General features: G+C 32.1%; 1 protein-coding gene across 1 annotated transcript in view; it reads left to right on the plus strand.

Moving 5' to 3' along the window:
* The window catches only part of CDH19 (cadherin 19), a 114,498-nt gene that overhangs the window by 54,028 nt on the left and 32,502 nt on the right, over positions 1 to 27,968 (plus strand). Inside the window, exons 4-8 of the mRNA XM_055296945.2 lie at positions 7,201 to 7,320; positions 10,484 to 10,648; positions 16,531 to 16,715; positions 17,212 to 17,465; positions 26,330 to 26,451. Of these exons, the coding sequence (XP_055152920.1) occupies positions 7,201 to 7,320; positions 10,484 to 10,648; positions 16,531 to 16,715; positions 17,212 to 17,465; positions 26,330 to 26,451 (846 nt within the window). The remainder of the gene's footprint in view (positions 1 to 7,200; positions 7,321 to 10,483; positions 10,649 to 16,530; positions 16,716 to 17,211; positions 17,466 to 26,329; positions 26,452 to 27,968) is intronic.

Raw genomic sequence — 27,968 nt, forward strand, 5'->3', positions numbered from 1 at the left:
TTTTCTAAGTACACTTTTGTTCACTTAGAATGGATACAAACTACAAGTCATTTTGATTCTTTGCATTTCCAAATACCACTGCCACCTCTGATCCAGCCACAGTGACCCCACTCAGGGATGCATGCTGAACTTTGGACCCTTCAGTCCCCCAAAAAGAATTTTTTCACTCTCTGTTTACATTCCTTGCTAATTTGATTTCAAGGATCTTATTAATTTAAACTTTTCAGAGTTCCCATCATTTGGTAGTTACCCAATTCTGCTTACTGGATGGTGTATTGAGGGGAATAATAGGACTTAAGGCTGTGGCAACTCAATATACACAATTCGTGCTACGTTATTTTCATTTTGTGTGCTATTCGGGTGGTCACTTTATATTGTCACTGTTGTTTTAAGGTAGAGTGAGTGATCAGATCTCCAGTTTTACCCAGGACAGTTCTGCTTTACTTCTATGTTTCTGTCATCATGTCCTAGAAGCATTTGTCTCGGATTTTCTGTCTTTCAAAATGACTATTATTAAGTCATTAAAATAACCCAGAGTGAGTTTTGCAAACATTTGTTTTGTACTTGTAGCTTCTTCCATGGAGTGTGAGAAAGTGTGTCAGACAAATGAGCAATAAATAGACTTCTCTTAAGACATAGTTAAATCTGAAAGAGAACAAGGGATAACCCAAAGGCATTGTACGATAAAATAGTTAAACTAAGAAACTAATTAAATGATGTAAATACTTATGAAGAATATTCTTCTGGTGCTATATTTAATGTTAAAATCTTCTCTAAAAAAGATTTTATTAATGTGCACATACATTATTTGTCTTTTGTTAGAAATATCTATTTCTAGTATAAAATGGAGAATTTAATTTTTGATTTACTAATGTAGTAAGATCCACTTTGCAAGTATTAATGCTATTAGAATAAAATGTTCATCAAATGAATGAAGAGAGACTAAAGACGTTAGATATATATGACCTGTACCATGCTTCATGGTCTTATCAGATAATGCACCCTAAATATGCTATCCTTCTTCAGTAGAGTAAGAACAACCAATCCAGGCTAGGAAGCGTAACAAAAAATATGTTTAACAAATTGAAAAAGAGATTTGGGCTTTGAGAAAAATAAAAAATTCACCAGGACTAAATATATGTTTTCCATAAATATTATATACATATATTTGCCCTGATTCTGAAATTTTTGCTTTTCCCCCTCTATTTTTCTTTTTTTCCTGAAAGTTTTATTATTCTAATATTTATATTCTTATGTTTCTTATTATTTACATTTCACATTTGGATCTACAATCTGTTTTAAACTGATATTTAAGAAAGGTGTAAAGCAGGTGCCAAATTTTGTATCACAAAATTGGTGTTAGATAGATGGACAGATAAATGGAGAGATCAAGGTGACCCTGCAGAATTTACTGAAAAGTTTCTCTGATGTTCATCTCTGCCACCTTCTGGTAAAGGGGTTCTCTATATTTGTGTAATCTTATCTCTGATTCTCTAGTTGGCTCTACCAGCTATTCATTGCTCCAGGGCAAATATTATTGTCTGAACTACCGTAGTTTTGTCCCAGGCGTTTACTCCTTATTAGTACAAGTCCTGTAGGTATTCTTCTTCAATGAAATTGCCTTGCGGAAGTTGCAGTGTTCAGAGACCACACCATTGCACTCCAGCCTCAGCGACAGAGTGAGACTTTCTCTCAAAAAAAACAAAAACAAAACAAAAGAAACAAACAAAAAATGCCTGAGCCATGCTTGGTCCTTGTTTTTACATAAAAATTTTATTTATTTTTTTAACTGTCTTTCCAAGTTAAACATTTATACAATGTACTAGGATTTTGATTGAGATAGCTTTTAAGCTGTGTATCTTTTTATTTTTAAGTAGTCATCTAATTCCTAAATCCAGTATTTTAATCTATTTACTTGTGTCATTAATTTATCTTTAGTTGTTTTGCAGAAGTTACGATTCTTGTTTAGATATTCCTGAATATTTTATCTTTTCATATATATTATATATTTAACTAAAATAGGTTTCGTGAATATATATACCAGAGTATATATATATTCATATATTCATATATTTAAAAATGAAATTTTATATATCGTTTGTGTCCCTGTTGTTTCTTAAATTTATGAATTTAATATTTTTCTGTAACTATATGCATATTTTATTTGAGTTTCTAGCAAAAAATATTATTGACTTTATTTAGTTTTATTTATTCTTTTCCAATATTTATCTACCTGTCTATAAATGCGTTATAACTGCATGATATTGCCCCATTGCATTGTCTAGGAAGTTCAGTACAATGCTGAAAAAAAAATAGTGACAGAAAAACAATTTTTTCTTTTTATTATTTCAGAGGGAAACTTTTAACACTTCACAATTAAATATAATTACTGTCAAGGCTTAAAAGCATTCATTATCAGATTCAGAAAGTTTCCTTTTATTCTTAATTTTTAAGAAGTTTTTATTGCAAATGTAAGTTGATTTTTAGATGTACTTTGTATTTTTTTATTTTTCTCCTTTATCTAAAAAATTGACATATATTTTCCTTGGAAATACAATTTTAAAAGTTTCAAGAGGATACAGATATGGCCTGTATAAACAGTGGTTCTTATGTAGAATAGTAGCAATAATATTTTAGAACACAACAGCAATTCATAGTGATGAGTGGGTTGTTTTTAGGAAATGGGATGACCGGGGATGGGAGCCGCATTTCTCATAACCCTCTTCGGAGTGATTCTGACAGTAAACAATAATCAGGACATGAATGGAAGTAATTACATAAGCCTAGAAATCCTCCAGTACTTGAAAAGAGCATTGTGGTGGTATTCATTATGACTCAAACATGACACAGTTCTGATATTACAGACAAATACTGAAATACATATGTTCTTATAAAAAGTTATGTAGGAATTAAACATTCGTTGTCTAAACCAACAAGTGTTAGTTAACCTATATTTAACTAGGAAAGGGGCACTATAAGACAATTGATCATTTCCACTGAAAGACACTTTATTGGTTTCATAGTAATGTTTTCAATTTTATGTGGACTATAAAACTAATTCCTAACTACAGGTGAATGTACAAATTGATTCACTTACAAATAACAAGTCTTTATAAAAATATAAATATTTACAATTGTGTTAAATATTTTTATATTGCTTTCTGCTTTTATATTTAATTATTATTGTGATCTCTTTATGTTACTTGACTATTTCTTGAGGATTTCTGCCAAATATAAGTTACTCATTAGGAAAACATACAGGCTTAATTCTCTTTAAAACATAGAAACAATCCAAGAGGATTTAAAATTGCTTAAACTGTGTTCTATAAATCATGGTGTCAATAATAACTGAAAGAGGGAAAAGAAAGTAGGAAACAACTAAATAAAATAAACAAAGATAATTAGGGTCCTGTAAAAATCCAACATTGCTAAGATTCATGTAAATTTTACAGCCGACATTTCCAAGGCATGAATAAAAATTAAGAGAAAAACTACAAGCACTAAATATTTGGAAATACTGCTGCATATTTTTGCCCTCTTAAATATATATATATATATTTACATATATATTAGATACATATATATAATTAGATACAGTTACATGTCTGTCGCCCAGGCTGGAGTACAATGGCGCTATGTCTGAACACTGCAACCTCTCCAAGGCAATTTTATTGAAGAAGAATACCTGCAGGAGTTGCACTAATAAGGAGCAAACGCCTAGGACAAAACTACCGTAGCTCAAACAATAATATTTGCCCTGAAGCAATGAATAGCTAGTGGAGCCAACTAGAGAATCAGAGATAAGATTATATAAATACAGAGAACCCCTTCATGAGAAGGTGGCAGAGCTGAACATCAGGGAACCTTTTCAGTAAATGTAAAACACACATTTACTGAAAATATATGTGTGTATACATGTATATATACACATATATAAATACACCACACTTAGATCTACATGTATACATATATGCCTATATATACACATAAACATCTTCTCACACACAAAAATGTAAGGAGTGAATCACTTAATACTCATTGATAGTCCTTACCAAAAAGTAAACATTTCTAAAACATTGTTGAATTACACCAATTCTATAGCCTTGGTTCTTTTAAAATGCCACAAGTTACATAAGAAAGAATAACAAATATTTCCCCAGAAGTTAAAATCCTCATCAAATTCATGTGTGAGTGGTATTCTGAATATTTATAATATCACAGTTTTTATCCACTAAAATTTCTAAGTATTTGACCTTTTAGATTTTCTACACACTCAGGGAAATTATTTTGTGTAATGTATTAACAGAATACATTAGATTCTCCACTTAGTAGACAACAGGAGGAAAACACTGAAGAAGTAACTTTTGTTCACAAGTAAATGAAGTATCAGTAAAAAATGTTCACCTGCTCCAGCATGTCACTACCTCTTTGCTTTCTATGGGTCTGATCAAGAGGAGACCTGAGAGAACAGGTGTACAGTAGGTTACTGAGCAGGCACAATAATCCAGGTGTGTGTAAGCAGTACACATTGGTATCAGATACAAAGGGAAGTCAAGAGAAATGAGAGTTGTTTCCATGTCTTTGCTATTGTGAATAAGTCTGCAGTGAACATGGGAGTGCAGATATCTTTACTAGTGGTGTATTTCATTTTCTTTAAATAAATACCCAGTAGTGGGATTGCTGGGTCATATAGTAGGTCTATTGTTAATTTCTTTAGGAACCTCCATATTGTTTTCCATAATGGCTACATGAATCTACATTCCCACCTACAGTGCACAAGTGTTCCCTTTTCTCTGTACTCTCACCAACACTTGCTATCTCTTGTCTTTTTAATAATAGACATCCTAACAAGTGTGAAGTGATATTTCATAGTAGTTTTTATTTGCATTTTCTTGATGATTAGTGATGTTGAGAACCCATTCATATAACCATTGGCCATTTATTTGTGTGTGTCTTCATTGGAGAAATGTCTATTCAGGTTCTTTGCCAATTATTTAATCTGATTATTTGGCTTCTTGCTATTGAGTTGTATGAGTTCTCTTAAATCCCTTATCAGATAGAGGAATAAATAAAGAAACTGTGTTATATATTTACAGTGGAATATTATTAAGTCTTGTCAAAGAAGAAAATCTTGCCGTTTGCCACAACATAGATGAGCCTGGGGGACGTTATGCTAAGTGAAATAAGCCAGACACAGAATAAAAATATTGCATGATCTTATTTATATGTGGAATCTAAAAAAAGTTCAATATAGAAAGATAGAGAATAAAACAATGTGTTGGGGGTATGAGGATGGAGGAAATGGAGATATGTAAGTCAAAGAATACAAAGTATCAGATAAGTAAGATAAACAAATCTAGAGATCTAATATACAACATGAGGACTATATTTAATAATATTGTATTATATTTGAGATTTGTGATGAGTGAGCAGATTTTACTTGCTCTTTCCATGCACACACAAAAATGGGTAACATTGTGAGATGATAGATATAATTTGCTTTACTATAGTAATCATGTTACTATCTATATGCATACCATGTTGCATACCTTAAATATATATAATAAAATTTATTTTATAGAAAAAGCATGTTAAAAAAACTGGACTGGAAAAAAGAACCTAACTGTATGACATATTTCTATCATCAAAGTGTGAGGTCACCTTTTGTGAGTCATTGCATTTTCTGGATTTCTTGGTTCTCATTTGTATAGTACTAGCTTAGGGGCTCCAAAGACTTATATTACTAAAATTTATTTTAGTCAACTCTAAAAATGCTATGATTTCGATGATGGTATCTGAAGCCAAAGATAGGAAATATAATTCTAGAAACCAGGGATGGGAACCCCTTATGGAAAGAAATGATAGAGAATTATAATAAGGAAATGTGGGATAAGTAGGTGGATCGGTGCATAGAAGGATAGTTAAAGGAACAAGTCTTGCCCAACATAGATCAATGAAAGTGGTGGTCCCTGTTAACTATTTTGTTGGAAAAACTTTTACAAATTACTAAATAAATTCACTTTAAAACATCTAAAACTAGTAAGTGTCTACACATTGAGTGGTTATTCAATAAATTTTGGAAAAGAGGCAGAGTTTCCCTCTCATGCATTTTATTGTTCTTGATTTTGAATCAGGTAAATGTATTACCCGTTAAAATTATATGAATAAGAAGAAATTCTACTTCAATAGAATGTGCTGTATGATATTAACACATATGTTAAATAGCATTATAAAAATATTAAGACAAAAGAGCAAAGAATACATACTATTTAGGGCCACAGTAAAAGTTTCATGTTAGTGAAGTATAGAATGGATTCCTATTAGAGTGTATCAGTTTATAAAATTGGGCTACGATGAGAAAATTCATGATGCTAGTTGTAAACAAAACCACAGAAGTTATTTGATTTTGTGTCATTAGTGTTGCTCTTCTTATTGACACAGTACATAGTGTTTCAACAAATATATATTTCCAGTAAGATCCGTAACATTCAATTCCATGTTTACAGAAAGATACTTTGAAAACTCAGTATTTTTGAATAAATATTTTTAAAATATGAGCACTAATTTTAAATGTATAAATAATTATTCCATATGATTTTATTTCTTGTTACTGAGTTTTGATGAGAATGCTTATGTTGTCAATATCTGCAAGATTGTACTTTGCTTTTTAAAAATTTCATCAAAGCAATAGGTATATTAGAAAAGAGAATTAAAGGAGCTAAATAATTAAGCCCATCCTTATCCTCAACTGGATACTCTTTCAAGCTCAGTTCAATAATCTTTGTAAATATTTATCAACCTTATCCACTTTGTTTAAGGTACAGGCTATGCTATAATTTTTAGTGAAAAGCATTTCCAAATTCCTTTTAATTTCTCCACTAATAATACACCTTGGAAAAGTTTCTGATTTATAAATTATACATTACAGTGAATTGTTTAATAGCTACATTTTATTAGGCCATCAGTCTACATGTTTAAAATTCCATATTGCATACGGGAATTAGGAATATTTTGTATTAAAAGTTATATTCTTTTGCCTGAAAAAAAAATATACATTACTTTTACAATTAAGAACAAGGAGGTGAATTGAACTTTCATTTTGTAACAACATCTTGCTTGGTAAAGAAAGATCGCTTCACAGAACTCAAGTCATCCCGAATAAAACCACAATCTTAATTTCCTGTATTATGTTATCTTTAGGAACATCAGTCATCCAGGTGACAGCAAGTGATGCTGACGATCCTTCAAGTGGTAATAATGCTCGTCTCCTCTACAGCTTACTTCAAGGCCAGCCATATTTTTCTGTTGAACCAACAACAGGTATTTGTGAATGAAACAAGCAAAGTTTAACATGATTCTAAAGAAGGCAATTGTCAGCAAAAATTTTCTGCTTAGAAACATTTTTACAGTAGACCTGATATGTCAATAAGTAAAAAGATTGCAATTCCTAAGCATTTAATTACTTTTAGTCTTTTAGCTGATATTTCTAGGTTAGGAGATTGGATTTTCCATGTCCATAGCACAAATTACTTACGTATGTGGTGTAAATCATATGTAAAGATTCTTTTAAATGAATTAGAAAAAGAGACCAACAACCCAATTTAAAAATATAGAGAAAAACATCTATAAGCAATTGACAAAGAACAATATACCGAAAGCCAGTAAGCATATTAAAAATGCTCAGCCTCATTAGTCATCAGGGAATACAAACTAAAACCACAATGAAATATAGCTGCATAACCCTGCAGAATGACTGAGATTAAGTCTGAGTATAAGGCTAAGTGTACACATTGATATGAGACATTCACCTAAAAATAATTCTGTATTTTACAGATTTCTGATTTACATGAATACAATATTTGATTCTTTTTGTAATATTGCTTTACCAATCTGCATTAATCAATTGAACATAAAATAAGTAGAACACAGTTTTTTCTTTTCTTTAAACAATCATATGACCCTAATTCATTAAACAAATATTAATTTTTGTGTTTTAAACAAAGATTAGGCCCATGTAATTTTTTTTCCTTTAGAAGATTATAGTCTCCACTGAAAAAAAAAAAAAATATATATATATATAACTAACCACCCAAGAACGTCAGAAGTGCCAAAGACGTAAAATTCTATGGTTTTTAATACAAGGAAAATACTATTTCCAGCTTATATCAAAACCCTTAAAGAATTAAAGTATTGTGTTAGATCTTTAAACATTTCTTATTTATTTATTCATTCAGCAAATATTGAATGTCTCAGCCTTTTTCAATTAGGGTTTCTTGAGAGAATCGGATTTTAAAAAATATTATTTGAGTACCTATGTTCTGAATTCTCTCAGGAATGTACATGGCCTTTATTTTTTCAAATGTATGGAAGAAAAATTATTTTATTATATGCAATGAATGCCTCAAAACATTAGACTTTAATTCCCTCACACATTCAGGTCTAGAAAGGCTGAATATGTACCAAATGTTACACAACTTGCTAGATTTATAAAGGTACAAATTGCAAAATTTAAAATAATACATAATAGTAACAAAAACAAGATATAATAATGGACTCTTCTTTCTTGGAACTTACAGATAGATATTAAACATGAATAGTAATACACACATACATTCCACTGTGGGTAATTATGAAGTAAAACCAAAAAGCTTCAGTGGGAGAAAACCAGTGAGGCTGACTTTATATTGTGTGTTCAAGGCAGAATACACTGAAATCAGAAAGTTTAGCTGAGTCTGTAGACAAGGAAGGGAGAGTGGAAGATGATCTCAGGGCATGGGAAAAATTAGGGAAATTCCTGAGGTGGGAAAGAGTTGGAACTCTTAGAATAACTGAACACCAGTGTGGAGAAACGCAGAAGAGAGAAGAAAGGGAGGTGTCTAGAGTACAAACACATGCTGGGTCATACCAGGCCTTCCTGACCATGTTTTCTTTCCACCCCCAGCCCCTACCCTGCACAATGACTTATTAAATATACTGATCAGGTTAGCTAAACTATTACTTGCATTGCTGGAGAAGCGTTGGTATGGACAGCGACAAACATTGATTAAATTACTGAAAGCGTAAGTTCTGAAGTGCATAAGATCCAGAAATACATATCCTTTATTCAGTCTAAAGGCTGAGAGGAAAAGTTGAAAGCAAAGTAGGCACAGTTAATGGGGAACAAAGACTCCTAGGTGCCTCTCCCCTGAGTCACATACAGGGAGACACTAGCAGCACTTGTGCAACATATTCAATGCTTTCCATTGGATTCAAACAATTGATTACATGTGTGAAACATTTTAGTCCACAACTAAAATCCCCTCCTGTTATGGTCTAATTTATCTTTTAAAAATTCATATAACAATTTTTTAAAAAATTATATTTTATTAAATTTAATCCAATAAATCAAAAATACTACCATTGCAACAAATAATACAAAACTATGGAGATAGTTCACATTTTTTGTTCTCAGTCTTTGAAATCAGGTGTGCATTTTATACTCATATGTCATTTTTTTCACAAATTTATTGTATTTTTTTATTTACTTTTAGGCTCAGGGAGTAAATGTGCAAGTTTATTACATGGGTAAATTCTGTGATGCTGAGGTTTGGGGTACTAATGATCCCGTCACACACAGGTAGTGAGCATGCTACCCGATCAGAAGTTTTTCAACTATCTCCCCCCGCTTCCCCTCTCTAGTAGTCCTGAGTGTCTATTGTTTCCATCTTTATGTTCATTAATATCACAATTTTTAATGAGTATTTTGCCCTTGATATATTTGGGTATTGGCTATTATTTATTTTTTGTGAATGTTTATGTGCTCCCCAAATATTTAGAAATGTTGAATCCTCTCTTATGAACCTGTCTTAAGATTTTCTTAGGTTCTTTTCAGTGATAGTTAATAAATGTATACTAAATAATTTTATAGAATTTAAGCATTTATTGCAATATTTATCATTAATTATCTTGAGTTTGAATATATTTTATATGTGTACACACACACACACACACACACACACATAAAATGACTGTGGGTCAACAACCAGGTCTTCTTCAGATCTCATAATTCTAAGTAGACTTCAAAATAATAAGGGCATGATATTTATTTCATAAATTTTGTATTGTAATTTACAAATTTATCAATAATATACTAACTTCAGAGTTTCGGGGACAAAGTTAACTGTAGCAAGCCGATATTATGTTAGAAAAGATAGCAGAAAATAGGTTAAAGTAAAAAACAGACATTCTTTTTTTCTACCTGTGGATTATCTTAACATAGTATTTTATTAAGGGCCTACCAGTGTTCCTAGTATTGTGATGATCACTCTAGACTCTAGGCAGTGTTGATGTTTAATTTATTTTTATTATTTTTCTCCAGGGAAGTCTCTGTCACATTGTAGTGGTTCAACATATAGCAAAATAATGTATATTGCAATGGTTAAATCAACTAGAACTCTGTCATGATTAATAATTAAATAATCAGAATTTTATTATATTTTTAAAGGAGTCATAAGAATATCTTCTAAAATGGATAGAGAACTGCAAGATGAGTATTGGGTAATCATTCAAGCCAAGGACATGATTGGTCAGCCAGGAGCGTTGTCTGGAACAACAAGTGTATTAATTAAACTTTCAGATGTTAATGACAATAAGCCTATATTTAAAGAAAGTAAGTAAAAAGGATTCTAAATCTTCATTACAATATAAATATGAGTGTGTTAAATATAAGTAGATTATGTAGTTTTCATTCTAAAAGCACTACATTAACACTAAAATTGTATAAAATAAATTTGTCAGTTGTTCTGGTATGATTATTTTAACTCATGTTAAATGTTAAATACAAATGAAAGAATAATGTGTTAGTTTCTATTCTTGCTGTAATAAATTGCCACAAACTTCATGGCTTAAAACAAATGTATTATGGGTCTCATTGGGTTATGATCAAAGGATTCAGGGAGGCATTTCTTGCTATAGGATCCTAGTTCATTTAAGGGTTAGCAGAATTCAGTTTACATGTATGTAGAGTTAAGGTCTCTGTTTTATTGATGGCTGTAAGCTGGGAGACATCCTTAATTCCTGAAGGCCTCTTTATGGTTCTTGATTTAGCCCACACATCCCAGAAGTAGCGAGTGCCACATACTTCACACACTGACAACACTCTAACCCACACATTTGCCTCTTCCACTTTTACGCACTCATGTAATTAGACCGAACCCAGTTGGATAAAGCAGGATAATGTTCCCATTTCAAGGTCAGCTAATTAGCAACTGGAATTCCATCTGCAAACTTAATTCCCTTTTGCCACTTTCGGTAACATATTTATGCGTTCAGGGGAATTTGGACACATATCTTTGTGGGGTCCTTCTTCTGCAAACCATAGATAATCATTTAAAAATGACTTTTTTGTATTTCTTTTTACTTTATAAGCCAGAATAGGCCACACCTGCTCTAATAATTTAAGCAATTACTACAAGCTAAATATAACCACATGGTATGTTTCATAAAATTTTCTTATGCAATTATTGGAGGAATTTCTTTTCTAGGAAATTTATTTTTCAGGTTATACTGTTTTAGCTACAGGAATACATTTATAAGCACTTCCAGAAAGCATAATTATCATGCTAAGAAGAAAATTTAATTAGCATGGAACAAAGAAAGGAGCCAATAAAAAAAATTATACCATAGCATGATTTCTTAGTTGTTGATTGTTTATAGACAGAAACAAAACTATCTTTTGATTACTTTTTTTCCTCATCCTTTTCTGTTCCTTGCCCCATTCCTCAAAGTCAAGGGAAATCATGTCATTTTTAATGGCCCAAGTGAAATGTTACTTTCACTGTCTTCCTTCTGGTAGTTGAGTCCATGAATAAGCACAGGAAGTTGGCATCATACAAATTTGCTTTTAAACTCTGAATTTTCCATTCATTAGTTGTACAGACTTGAGAATATCTGTTAATGTGTGTGTGCACACACAAATGCCCAAACCTGAATAATATGGACACTACTCAGTGTAGCCAACATATGCAAGGTTATCAGATCTTTTGATTTTTCAATAAATATCGCAAATCTCATTTTTTTATTTCTGCTCTATCTCGCAATTTTAAATTTTGTCATATTAAAAAATTACCACTGTTATATGGGTTGAGAAAACAGTTCCTCTGTGGATGGACTATAGGCAAAGGGGTCAGAGTCTGCACCTTCATCTCTCTCTATGTAGTATCACATCTGATGTATATGATACATATGTTGTGTTCTGTCCACAACATTAATATGGCCTCTGAAGGCAAGAGGAGAGCGCTAAGTCAAATATGAAATATCCAGAACTTTATAAAATAATTGGCATATAATATGTGGGAAATAGTGGCTGGATTTATTAAATAAATTTGGTCTAAATTTATGCAGGTGATGATTAAATAGCAAGTAGAAGACCGGAAGACAGGAAAATTCCCAAGGAACTTGCTGCGATAAAATATCCTGAAGCTTCTACTACCTTTCTCAGTTTCCCTCTGATTTTTCCTGACTTTAATATTAAAATATTTTGAATAAATTAGAATATTTAAAATATGTTTAAAAATTATCTTCGTTACTCGAATCTGAATATGAGATGATGGTATTACTCTTAATACTTTCACTTATATACAAGTGTCAGTGAATCCAATACTGGCCTCCTTACTCTTGTCCACATGGTTTTCCCTTGTGGGAATCCCATTACCCTCCTCTCAATTTAAATACTCAGTACCTGTACTCTCTGTTGTGGGCAACACTCCCTACCCTTCCAATTAAAGGCATCGCTCAAACATCCCTCTCCCTTGTGTTAACAGCATCCTCTGCTGGTCCATATCTATCATATCCAAACATGTTTATTATTGTTTTTTCTCACATCCTAAAACAAGACAAAACAAAAACACTTTCTTGCCTTCACTTCCATACTTAGCTAAAGACGCTTTGTATTTTTCCTTTCTCTTTAGAGAAGATTCATTTAAAATGCTGTTAATACTTATTGTTTCCAATTAATGACCTCAAAATCTCAGAACTTCCTCCATCTGAGTTACATCCACACTACTTGACCAAACTGATCTGATCATTTCTATCAATAACCTAAAGGGAATGCAGTGTCAATTCTCAGTTCTGATAACACTTGATTTCTTGGAAGAATTTTATGTAATTGATCAACCTCTCCTTGAAAACCTTAATGTTCCATTCTCATTAGCTTTTTCTTCTATCTTACTAGTCTCTGTTTTTTCATTCCTTGCCTTTTATTCTTCTTCTTTTTATACTTTAAACTTTGGAATATTTGTGAGTCAAGCCTTTGATCTTGTCTTTCTTCCCTTTTATACTCATTCCTTTATGATCTTATCCAGACACATGGCTTTACATACCACCTCTAGGCTGAGAACCTCATTAAATATACATCTTCAGACTGAACTTCTCCTTTGAGCTCTGCAAAAGTAAATCTGTCTGCTCATCAACTGCATATATTATATATTAAAAATATATATATGTATATATAAAGGGGTTCAGAGGAGGGGGCAGCTGGAATCAGGAGCTCAGTTAAGTGTATATTAGGTTTTAAATGTACATTATATATATTATATATGTGTATTACATATAAATGCATATTATATAATATATAATAAATATTTTATATAATATATAACAAATATATAATATATTTATATATAATATACATTCAATACATATCATATATAACATATATAATACACATATATAGTATATAATGCACATATATATAATACACATATATATATATATTACACATTTAAAATCTAACACATACTTAACTGAACTCCTGATTCCAGCTGCCCCTCCTCTGAACCCCTAATTCCAACAGATTTTCCCATCTCATGTACCCACACATCCAGGTTTCATGTTCTTCAAGCCAAAACCTTGCTTATTCGATATAAACACCACTGTTTGAAGAATTAGTGATCCCACTCAGATTATGGTGGCCATACCCAGGTCAACTATAATTTTTCTCCCAGTCTGAATTGATAACCTCCACAATTCTGATAGCTCTTGGCTTTCAATATTCTGTGAGCAAATGCACATACACACAACACACACATATACATATGCACACACACATACACACACATGCATACCCTCTTCCTTCCTTGCATAAAGATTTGAAGCTACTTTTTCTACTTTTCTTTTTCTCAGAGTTAAAATTTAATTCCCTGCTGATGCTGTTGTCTCTGCCTTAGAAAATATCCGAAATATGAACACTTCTCACCAACTCCACCCCTAGCACCTTGGCACATGGCACCATCTTATTTTGTCTCTGTTAGTGCAATAGGCTCTCATCTAGTCTCTTTGCTTACACCATTGTTCTCCTTTAGTTTATTTTCAACACAGCTTTATAATCTTGTTAAAATGCACATCTGATCATATCACTTGAAGATCTTCCCATCTCCCTCACAGACGTCAAAATCCTTAGGTTTAGTATCACCTAAGTAGTCATAATGGTCTGAAGTAATCTGCCATTGTCCAGTCCTGTCTCATTACCTCTTGAAACCTTAGTGTTTCTATCTTCCCGTTTGCTTACTAAGAAGCCAACACCAACCAATTGTCCTTCTCTCTTTCCCTGGAACACTCCAGACTCGCTGGCTTTTCCTCTTCTTGAAATTATATTTCCCCAGATACTCATTTTCTTTCTTCAATTCTTATCCAAAAGTCACATCTACAGTGAATACACCTTATCATTAATTTTAAACCGTTCCACCAGAATACTACCTTCATATATACCAGTATCTTATTTATTGTCTGTTTTGTCGTCAAGAATATGAGCTGATGGTGGCAGCTTTTATATATATTGTCACCTGTTCTATCTCCAGCCTCTAGGACAGGACCTTGTAAAAATTATGTTCAATAAAATAATTTTTGAAATTATGGAAACCTGTGTAGACAAAATATTGACTGAAGAAAATATTTCAGTTCTTTTTCATTTTGAAGACCAATAGTTTAATATCAACTCAATAACATTTAAGTCTTAAACATCTGCTTTCACGTTCATGGCAATGTAATTGTTTTCTACAGATTAATGTCAGTGATTTTTAATCTTCCAATAACATAAACAATTCTTCTAATTTTTCTGTAATGTAAAAAGCACTACTATATAGTCAATCTTCAACTTCTGCTCTAAAAATGTAGTAAAATATTGGCTCTTAAAAATTAACACTTATCCCACTTAAAAAGTAAGGTCTCAAATGCAGTCTTTGAAGTGACTGCCTCCTCCATGCTGCTAAAGGAACTAGGAATCCCTTTAAAGAAGAATTTTATTATACATGCTTCTTTTTCGAATTCTAAGGAGTTCCATTCTTTAAAATATTGCATGTTTGCTGATGCCGCTTGACATGAATAATGTCATATATTGACATGGATGAAAATGCAATTGCAAATAATAATTTAAAAATAGTATAGTTCTATATCAGTTTTACACAAGTTACTCCTGAAAAAAAATGCCCAGCAATTTGTAGTTATATTTATGTATTTTAAGTACATCTGCAGTTATTTCTCAGGACCAAATCAATTAGCTCATCTTTGACTACAAAATGTTTTTTATACTACATTCATTTACCAACTCTTTTCAATCTATATTTCCTTGCATTTCCAGGATGGCTAATGTAATGCAGGCTCAGACCCTCAAAATCAAACTATCGTTCTTGGAACTCAACTATTTGCATGCAGACTCTCCCACCTTTATTCCACATGTATATTTATTCAGTAACTTCAGGTATCAGGACTGCTAGAGTAAAATTGAAAGTTATTTCTGTCAAATTTAATTTGGTATGGTTGAAGGTTACAATAAAAAATAAAACATGAATATTGAGGAGACATGCACGTAAATAGAGATAATATTGGCGATAGACTTTCCTAAGATATATTTGAGAGATGATGACAGATGCTCAAATAGGAGATTAGAAAATATTTATATTTCAAAAAAAAGGGAAAGAGACTATATATGGCGGCGGAGAGAGGAAGGAAGGAAGGAAGGAAGGAAGGAAGGAAGGAAGGAAGGAAGGAAAGAAAGAAAGGAAGAAAGAAAGAAGGAAAGAAAAAAGAGAAAGAAAAAAGAAAGATTAAGAACAAGTAACTGGGAAAGGTAGATATGGGATTCCCTACAGATCAAAAATAAAGAATACTATAATTGTGACCCGGCACGGTGGCTCACGTCTGAAATCCCAGCATTTTGGGAGGCCGAGGCAGGTGGATCACGAGGTCGGGAGATTGAGACCATCCTGGCTAACATGATGAAACCCCATCTCTACTAAAAATGCAAAAAATTAGCCGGGCCTGGTGGTGGGCGCTTGTAGTCCCAGCTACTCAGAAGGCTGAGGCAGGAGAATGGCGTGAACCCAGGAGGCAGAGATTGCAGTGAGCCGAGATCACACCACTGCACTCCAGCCTGGGCGACAGAATGAGACTCTGTCTTGAAAAAACAAATAAACAAATGAAAAAAAAAAAAAACTATAATTGCAAGTTTCCTATATTAAGTGTTTATCCAAAATACCTCAAATTTTGTTTTTAAAGGTTTATACCGCTTGACTGTCTCTGAATCTGCACCCACTGGGACTTCCATAGGAACAATCATGGCATATGATAATGACATAGGAGAGAATGCAGAAATGGATTACAGCATTGAAGAGGATGATTCGCAAACATTTGACATTATTACTAATCATGAAACTCAAGAAGGAATAGTTATATTAAAAAAGGTAGACATGTTAAAATTATTTGCCTTGCAGAACAGTGCAAAATTAAAACATAACATATTTTGTGTAGCTGGTTAGTTTTTAACTCTTTAAATAATTGAAATGAGAACCCGTAATTTATGTTTTATGGAGAAAAGGATTTTAGAGATGAGATAGTTATTACAGAGTGTTTTGAATTATATGCAGAACATTTTTTTAATTCTTATAATAAAACTTTTTGGAAAATATCTTAAATACTAGGAAATTAATTCTCAGTTTCATTAGATGTTTATGCTCTCAAAAGTACAATTTTATCTCCAAATTAAAATAGGTAAATAACAATATACACACAGATTTATTATGCCTGATTAACAATTATATCAGAGAGATCCATGTACATAAAAAGAAAAATCTAACTGAAAGGCCACTGAGACTTAGTTTAACAGGTAAAACTTTTTTTCTAAGTAGTATCTTGGGTTACTAAAGCCATTTCTTCTGTGTACACTGTGTTTCTTTGCAGAAAGTGGATTTTGAGCACCAGAACCACTATGGTATTAGAGCAAAAGTTAAAAACCGTCATGTTGCTGAGCAGCTCATGAAGTACCACACTGAAGCTTCCACCACTTTCATTAAGATCCAGGTGGAAGATGTTGATGAGCCTCCTTTTTTCCTCCTTCCATATTATATATTTGAAATTTTTGAAGAAACCCCACAGGGATCATTTGTAGGCATGGTGTCTGCCACAGACCCAGACAATAGGAAATCTCCTATCAGGTATGTTTGTAAGGCCAGTTTTGCATTAATAAATAAGTAAATATAAATTAGATTAAAAATAAAATTGCATGCAATTTTTTTTTTTTTTTTTTTTTTTTTAATTGAGAGGCAGTCTCACTCTGTCTTCTAGGCTGGAGTACAGTGGCGCAATCTCGGCTCACTGCCACTCTGCTTCCCAGGTTCAAGCGATTCTTCTGCCTCAGCCTCCCTAGTAGCAGGGACTATAGGCATGTGCCACCATGCCCGGCTAATTTTTGTATTTTTAGTAGAGACGGGGTTTCATCACATTGTCCAGTCTGGTCTCGAACTCCTGACCTTGTGATCCACCCATCTCGGCCTCCCAAAATGCTGGCATTACAGGCTTGAGCCACCGCCCCTAGCCTGCGTGCAAATTTAAACAAGGTTATATCTGTATCTATATTTCTGTATGTCTTAATTAATTTGTAACAATTTAAACAAAATAGGGAACCTCAATGTCAGTTAAGATGCAGTAAAATTGGTGATTTCAAACACGTGTAAGAAAGAGGCAATTACCAATTAAAATTCAGTGCATTATATTCCCTCTTAATTGGGGAAAGGAGATAAGAGAAAAAAATCGTTTTTTTAAAACCCCCAGAGCTGAAACAAAGCTGATCAAAATGTGGCTTATTTAAGGCAGGGCGTGGTGGCTCACACCTGTAATCCCAGCACTTTGGGAGGCCGAGGCGGGCAGATCACGAGGTCAGGAGATCGAGACCATCCTGGCTAACATGTGAAACCCCGTCTCTACTGAAAATACAAAACAAAATTAGCCAGGCGTGGTGGTGGGCAACAGTAGTCCCAGCTACTCAGGAGGTGGAGGCAGGAGAATGGCATGAACCCAGGAGTTGGAGCTTGCAGTGAGCCAAGATTGCACCACTGCACTCCAGCCTGGGCGACAAAGCAAGACTCCGTCTCAACAACAACAAAAAAGTGACTTATTTAAATACTATTTACTTGAAATGATATTCAAAAATTGAGAAAGCTTTTATAGCAGTGGTCCTCAACCTTTCTGCCACCAGGAACCAGTTCGGTGGAAGACAATTTTTCCAAGGTTGGGGGGGTGAAGGGGAATGGTTTCAGAATAAAACTGTTCTGCCTCAGATTATCTGGCATTAGATTCTCATAAGGAGCTCTCACCCTAGATCCTTCACATGCACAGTTCACAACAGGGTTCATGCTCCTATGACAATCTAATGCTGCCGCGGATATGAGAAGAGGCGGAGCTCAGACAGTAATGCTGGCTCGCCTGCCCTCACCTACAGGCCATTGACAGGTAGCAGTTCATGGCCTGGGGGCTGGGAACCTGTGTTTTACAGGATACCACTTAAAGGAGTTCAAAGGGTTAGAAATCTATTCTTGTATTACAATTAAACAAATATTTGCCATCTATTAAAATAGTCTGTTATTTTCAGTTACTATGTTATAATTTATTTTCCTTTTGTTTTATTTTTTATTTGTTTGTTTCAGTAGTTGAGGTATAGTCTGGTTGGGCATAAAAAACCAAGCTTGTTACATAATGATTTCTCCAACAGCTTTACTTACTCACCTGTTTTCCATAAACCTTCATATATTAATTAAAATGGTAGCTACTGGTTGGCTCTGTGAAGGTCTTGCAGTAGCTCGGTGAAAAAGCTCAATTTAATTTTTGATACCAAGAAATGTTCCCACTTTTCCATTATAGTTCCAGTTCATAAAATGTTGCCTTCTGATATGCATATATAATTCTTAATTAGTCATAGAGATTTTAGTGATTGTGTAAGTGCATATCAATTATTTACTTTAAAAGATGTATCTATATACCTATTCATTGTTCATCAGTGAACACTAAATAATATGGAATGTTGAAAAATGCTTTGATGATTAAGATTCAATATGTTATCATTTATAATAATAAAGTATTAAAAACTGTTAATTTTAGGAATACAAGTGAATAAATTATAATTCATGATGCTTGTGATGCGTAGATAATACCACTGCATACATTTTAAAGCACAATAATACACAATGAAGAATTGCATGCTTACTACATGTGAAAATGCTACATATATGTGAAGAAAAACCTAAGGTGCAACCAAATACTAAGAGGTTTTGTATTTTATAGTATCACCATTGGTGTCTACTTACTTCAGTCTGAAAATATTTTAGCTAATGACTTCTACCTTTATACTGGCAATTATTACTTTTTAAAATAACTTGTATCCATCAAAAAAACACGTTTTAATGATTTGACAGATGCTCTTTCATTTAAAAGTGTCTTTTAAATAATATTGCTTTTCATATATATGTTAGGATCACTGAGGATACAGCAGTTTTTGTTGTTGATATTGTTGATTTTTTTTCCATGTGATACAGCTTGATTTAACAAACATTCAAAATACATCATAAAAACAAAATCAGATGCTTATGAAAATATCCACTTCAGCACATTTCAGGAGGCTTCTTTTTGGTTTGCTTTATCTCTTTTTTTTTTTTGTAAGCAAAAGATCCCCAAAATGTTTGAACATAAAATGCAAAATGATTTCAATTTGAGTTTTAATTTGATAATATCTCTTCTTTAATACTCACTGCATGGTAAGAGATGTGAAAACCAGAAAAAATATTAGGTTATTGTATTTTGGCCTTAGGGATGTTTCATTGTTGTGGGAGAAACACTAACACATATTAAACATAGTATATTAGCCCCAATTCATTAAACTCATATTAGTTTTTCCTACTGAGTAAGAATCACCTGCTGTTTCTGTAAAGCATGGAAATTCCCAAACTCAGTTTCATCAAGTCTTGGGTGGGATAAATAAACTGGTTTAACAACATATTCTTGCTGTAGTTGAGGTCATAAAAGCTTGAAGGGCAAGATCTACCTTTATATGAATTATAATAACAAACTGTATGTCAATTTAAAAAAATGGGGCACAGAAATAATGGAAAAATTTAATATTTAGACTTGAAAGTGAGATGATAGAATTCTTTTAGGGAGCCTTGTGTGGTAAAAATTAGAGGAGCCCAAACAATCTGTAATAAAATTACTACCATAAAATTATTAAGAACTTCATAAGAAATTATTCTTAAAATTTTTATTTTATCACTAAGACTATGTATTATTTCAGAAGTCTAAATGTTTATGTCCCTCAAAGTTCATATTTGAAATCCGAAACACCAGTGAAATTGTATTACAAGGTGGGTCCCATTTTGAAATCCTAAATCTCAATGAAAATGTATTAGGTGGGTACGAGAAGGTGGGTCTTATAAGGAATCAAGTCACACGGGTGGAGCCCTAATGAATGGGATTAGTGCCCTTAAAGGGGAACCCAGATAGCTCTCTCAAGCCTCTCTCTGGCTGTGAGGACACAGAAGTCAGCAGTCTGCAACTGAAAGAGGGCTCTTGTCAGAAGCCAATTATGCTGGCATCATAATCTCATACTTCCAGCCTCTAGAAATGTGACAAATAATATCAGTTGTTTATAAGCTGCCCAGTCTATGGTAATTTTTAATAGCTGTCTGTGATGACTAAGACAATTGCCTTAATCTTTTGGACTTCAGATATAGGGATTACTCTTTTGGTATCAATGGGTATTATTTACTTTTTGGACGTTATTGAAGTTTCTTTTCAAATTAAGCCTAAAGTCAAACTTTGAAATATTTCGTAAATATGAGAAAGACGGTGTATTATTTCCTGTTAGAAAAGAGCAAATAAAAAGCAAAGCAAGCAGGGGAAAAAGGAAATAAAACGATTAGATCACAAGCAGTGAAACTGAAAGCAACAGAGCAATATAATGAAGACAATAGCAGATTCTTTCAAAATATTGCTAAAGTTTATTAATCTCTATCAAGAAAGACCAAGGGGCAAACAGAGAGAGTGAGAGAGAAGACAAAAATTATTATTATCAGAAGTGAAAAAGGGAGCACACATACTGATCCCACAGACATAAAAAAGATTATAGGGACTACTTTGAACAATTCTATGCCTATACATTTAGAGGAAGTTCTTGAGAGAATCCACTGAATTTATATTAAAAGATAAGTAACCTTAGCATACACACACATATATACATTTACAAACAACCATATATGTACCACCTCATAAATATGTATACATACACATGCATACACACAAGCATATATATACCACCAAGAAGTCAGTTAAAAAGCTTCACAAAAACAAAGAGCAGTTCCAGTAAAAACTGATGCCACTCATAAATTCTACCATATGTAACAAGCAAAGAAATCTACAGATCAATATCCCTCATAAACAAATATGAAAATTCCTTACAATAATAGTAACTTGAGCTATTTGTGAAAAGGAAAGTATATTCTTATCAACTGGAGTGCACCCAGGAATGCAAGGATGTGTCTATATATTAAAATATTTTCATATAAACCACCATGTTGACAGATTAAAAAAGAAAAGCCATATAATATCTCAATAGACAAAGAAAAAACATTTGACAATATTCAAAATTAACTTATTATAAAAACTATCAGCACAATCAGCACAATATGAATAGAAGATTCTTAAACAGATACAGAGCATCTACAAAAGAATGCAGCTAATATTATACTTAATTATGGAATATCATGTGCTTTTTCCCTAAGATTGGAAACAAGAATGTACTCTTTCACTAGACCAAGTCTATAATATTGGAAGTCCTGGCCATGCAGTAAGTGAGAAAAATAAATAAAAACACACAAGCTGGAGAGAAATAATGTAGTTTTCTTTATTTGCAGATGACTTGATTATTGCCTACACAATTCCATGAAATTCCCAAAAATGCCCAGTAATAAGTGAGTTTATCAATGCAGAAAGATACAAGATTATTGTAAATTAAACTTATATTGACCACAACACCTATCAATCCCTCTTCCAAGCATTTACCCAGGAATAAAGGAAACTTTGTGTTTTGGGTTGAATTGTGTCCCAAAGAGACATGTTGAGTCCTAACATCCAGTACACCCGAATGTGGCCTTGTTAAGAAATAGAGTAATTGTGGAGGTAAATAGTTAAGATAAGGTCATAAACTGAACAGGTATGTTTTTAATTCAAAATGACTGGTGTCCTTATAAGAAGACAGACACTGGGAGAGGACCGCCATGTGACAACCGAAGCAGAGATCAGAGCGATGCGTCTACAAGCGGAAGACTAGCAAGGACTGCCAGAAATCACTGGAAGCTAGAAACGGGAAGGAAGGATTCACCCCTACAGGCTTCAAAGGAAGCATGACCCTGTTGATACTTTGATTGTGATAAATGTAATAGAGTTAATTTATTGTTTTCAGCCACCCAGTTTGTGGTGTTTTGTTGCAGCAGGCCTAGAAAATGTATTAACTTATTTTGACATGAAAACCTGTATGCAAGCATTTATGGCAGCTTTACACATGATCTCCAATAACTGGAATTGACTCAAATATCCTTCAATAGGTGAATGGATTAAAAAATAAACAAACAAAAATAAAACCTGTGGTACCTAAACTAAAAAGATATGACAAAGGAAAGGAGGGTGATAAAATTGTTCTGTGTCACTACGTGAAGGCGGACACATGACTATTCATTTGTCCAAGTTCACAGAATTCTCCATGATATAGAGTAAAATACCAATTAGTGTAGACTCTGGAAAAAAAAAATCAAACAGAACTTTGGAGATATTCCCAAAATTGAATGCAAACTATTGCAAATGTACTTTATTATATTATAGACAAATAACATAATCAAAATTATGTTGTATAGGAAAATACAACCTAAGTAATTTTGGAAGAGAGTATTTCAATTCTAAATCTAGAGACAAAAAAAATGGCTATTCAGAAAAAATGTACTCTACATAATGAATATATTTTTTACATGGATACCATTTTGGGACTGCAGTGTTACTCTACATGTATATTGGGATTGAACACGTAAGTAAATATACTGTAGATAATAAGACTAAGATTGATTACTGTCAAGGGAAATGGTTACAAATAAAAAATTAAGAAAAGTTACATGAAGGTGTCTCACTGGATTGAAATCTGAGATGTGATGCATGAATGCCTTAATATATATACAGACAGAAGGAATTATATGGAAATAAATAGAGATGTGTTTGTACGCATGGGTATACATACATATATTTCCTGTTGATGTCTGCTCAAAGGACCTAAAAACAATGAAACTCAAGAAGCAATGGGAACTCTTAATACTAGATCTTGCTTTCTAATACTACTCTCCAATCAAAGATGCTGCAATTCATCTGATAACTGGAATCCAGAGCTGTTGTAAGGAAAAGACAAGATTATCCAGGAGCATCTTGTGGTTCCAGAAAGAAAGTATTCAAAAATGTTAACATTATTCATCTATGGATACTGAAAATTAGTGGATAAATGTTTGAGAAACCAGAACATTTTAAAATAGTTTCCTGAGATCCTTATGAATTACAAAAGAAAAAAATAGCAATTTTACCCGAGAAATGGGGTCATCACCTAATCGAGTTCTCAATGTTAATATCACCATTCATGAGACATGATGAACATCATGTTCCCCTGCTATGATAGCCTAAGAAAGTATATCATGTCTGTGTTATTCCTGCCAAAAATATGTAACCTTAGTCTAATTATGAGAAAGCGTCAGACAAACCCAAATTGAGAGACGCTCTATAAAATAATTGACCAATACTCTTCAATAGCATCAAGGTCTTGAGAGACAAGAACATTGAGGAATTGTGGAGGAGACTAAGGACACAAGAAAATGAAAGGCAATATTGGATTCTAGATTGGATTGTAAAAGAAAAAGAATATGAGTGGAAAAAAAAACAGTGAAATTCAACTATAGTTTGTAGTTTGATTAATTACATTATAGCGATTAATTTATTAAAAAGATTAAAGTTTTACATAAGATTTTAACATTAGAAAAAGCTGAGTGAAGAGCATGTAGAAATGCTGTGTGCTATTTTTGCAACATTTCTGTAAGTCCAAAATTATTTTAAAATATTTTTAATTGGATTAGTGGGAAAATTCCAAATTTTAAATTTTGCTGAGATGATGATGGTACATATCTAAATAAGTCAGCTGTTTACATATTTATGAATTTTCTGATGTTTGTCTCCCTAGTTTAAAAATGGGAAAAATATATATTTGTATTTTACATATATGTAAAATTTAACTAAAACTTACCTCAAAGCCAAACAAATTTTGTCCAGTGAAGGTGGAGTGGGGGAAAAGAAAATTTACATAATGAGAATTTGTGGTTCTAAAAGGGGTTAAGAAAAATGATACATATTACACTCACTGCTTATATCACATCCTAGAGAGGCTACATATATTTTTATTTCTGTTTTAATTAATTAATGGGACCTGAACCAATTTATTGTTCATGTGGCTCTTCTTCCTAAATTCTAACAGATGCGAATTAAACTATTAAAGACTATAACATCCTATCAAACTTTAAATGGGCTTTATGTGCAATGACATTTTACAGAAATAGGATTAGATGTTTAACTCAAAATAACAACTGTTAAAACACTGTATAATTTTGCCAACAAATCTATTATGTGTGAAGGGCAACCACTTGGGTATATTTAGGGAAAATACTTGTAAATATTTTAAATGGAGTACAGTTAAAACTGAACTCCTCTAAAGCTTAATTCTTCATAATTTCTATTGAATCCTTATCTGAATACTAAGTTACAAAGTAGTATAATGTTTTTGGAAATACTTGAACTCAAAATTAAAATATTCTCATCTTTGCCATGTAATTATGGTAAACTTCATTGATATCTCATCAAAGTCTTCAGGAATGTACATGCAATGAGAAGCCATTATTGAACCCTAGATATTATTACTCTTTAATTTTTATTATCAATTGTTTCCATGTAGATGAGACATGCGGAGTATTTCAAAGTCTTCTTTCATTGTGGAGGTTGAGATCATTTTTCAGTTTTTTTTTTTAATGGGAGAAATTTGTAACTTGGCTTTCTTCCATGCACAATCTAAAAGCACATTAGAACTACTATATTTTACTTTTGTTTCATATGTGTGTATATAGATATAAAACATATATATTATATGTAAAAATATATATAATATAAAATAAATATCTATGATGTAATATATCACATACATATGTATTTATAATATTTATAATATATTTATATAATATTTATAATATATGTAATATATAATAAAACATATATGTATCATATATTACATATATTATATATGCATAAAACATGTATATGTAATATAGAATACAGCATATATGTATTAAATATTACATGTATGTTATATATGTAATAAAATATGTAATGTGTTATAAAATGTAAATATGTCATATATAATGTATTATATATATGTTTTACTATATATATATATATATATATAAAATCTTTTGGATTCCTGATTTCAGATTCCAGAGGTCTTTCAGGTTTCCCAAAAGAATTAAAATTCTATCTACTATATAGACCTTACTTTTTATCAAATTTACTTTTTAAACAAACAAAAACATTTGTTAAATATCAAGTCAAGTAGTTGTAGTAAAATGAACAGATTCGCAAGCAACACCTGTGACGTAGGAAAGAGATCAATACTTGTCTAGCCTGAAGATATATTTTAATTTATTGAATAGGAAAAAAAGATTCACAATCATTAATTTTAGATTTAGCATCCGTCAATTTAAATCTAAAGTCATGTTATATTTTTTTTTCTGTCTCCACTGAGTTGAATCTTAAATACAGGAATATACTATTTTAAAAGTTGTTCAGTAGTATATATTGACTATGTAGAGTATGCATTGAATAACATGTCTTACTGCTTAAAAGTGTTATGTAATACTGTTATGTAGCTAGAATAAAAACATTAAGATATACTTTCCTTTTGGCTCAGGTATTCTATTACTAGGAGCGAAGTGTTCAATATCGATGATAATGGTACAATCACTACAACTAACTCACTGGATCGTGAAATCAGTGCTTGGTACAACCTAAGTATTACAGCCACAGAAAAATGTAAGTACTCATTTGAAATCCAATACAGTTGTTTGCCATATTTCGTAAATAATTACACAATTTCTATACATGGGGATGAGGCTACTTTAAAATGTTGTTGGAATTATTTAAATGACATTCAGTGTAAATGTGTGTACTTGTGTATTTTATTTTATTAGTTTTTATTTATATGCTTACCACTAAATACCTTCTAAACTGTTATTTTCTAATTATAACAGTAAATAATTTTTCATACAAGAATAAATTGAGGAAACCACAAAATATAAATGAAATTCACCTGAAATTCTGCTTGTTTATTTAGGCAGATGATTTCGTTTTCAGGTTGTAAATTATTCTGATTGACCACTTGAATATTGTCCTTACAATTGTGAATCAGTTATTCATACAATTATATTTATTAAAGCTTAAAGAAATAAATGTAACACAATATAAAATATCAAAGTCATTTCCATTACTTAGTCAATAGATTTAGAATTGTAAAGTATTAAAATTGCGAATAGAAAGTATTCTCAGATGCATCTTTTCTTACAGCTGATTTTACGTAGAATTTTAATAATCGTGTTTCCTTTCTTCACTCTTTGTTGAGGCAGGGAACATATATCTCTCTTTTCCTTACTTTATTAGGCAGATGGCAGGTGATATGGTGGAGTAGAAGGCATGTCCGCATATTTTTTGCGATACAGTGAACAATTCTATGGAAACACTGTAGGAGAGCTTGAATCTGGGTTTTCAAGGTTCCATTTAACTAAACCATAAAAGGAGGCAAATGTTACAATGGAATAAATGCCCGCTGCAACAGAGGAAACGTCAAGGCTTCTCGTGTCAGAAAATGCAAAGCTGTTTATTTTAAATGCAGCTTTTATTCATTGCGTATTTCTGAGAACAATTTTTTTTTCATTTTAAGGAAAAACTAGTTGGAATGAGCTTTTATAGCACTGGATAACAAATTTTCCTTTTTTTTTTTTTTTGTTTCTCTAACATTTAAAAAAGTTCTACATCATTAAGCCCATTTTAGATCTATTTGGGGAAAATATGTGTAACTGCCATTTTTTTACTAGTATGAAATCAATACTGAACCAAAAATAATTAGGCTTGACCATTTAAGCTTCAATAGCAATATAAATAAACCACCTACTGGTGGAAAACAGGGCATTACATAAAACTGTTTTAAAAATCCTCTAGCTGCATTTGCTAACTACCTTGAAAAGCTTTCACCATAGCAATTATACTGATTATAGGAAAGAGATGTTCCATTTTGACATTTTTTTTTTCCAGCAAATGAAGTTCGTTGTGCTTAGTCTCTTTTCTGGAAAGCTTCCCAAATTAAGCACAATGCTATTTATCAGTATGCCAGCTAAGTGAATAAAACTACTAACTATTTTAAGGTGAAGCTGTGAAGTTTTATATACATTTTTTACAGTAATACCAAAGGTTTAATTTGAACTTAATTTCAAGCAAAGTTTAGGAACACAGAGATAAAAACATTATGAATTTCTTATTAATTTTCTGTCAGTTTA

This window comes from Symphalangus syndactylus, chromosome 1 (genome assembly GCF_028878055.3).
Source record: "Symphalangus syndactylus isolate Jambi chromosome 1, NHGRI_mSymSyn1-v2.1_pri, whole genome shotgun sequence".
NCBI classification, from domain to species: Eukaryota; Metazoa; Chordata; class Mammalia; order Primates; family Hylobatidae; genus Symphalangus; species Symphalangus syndactylus.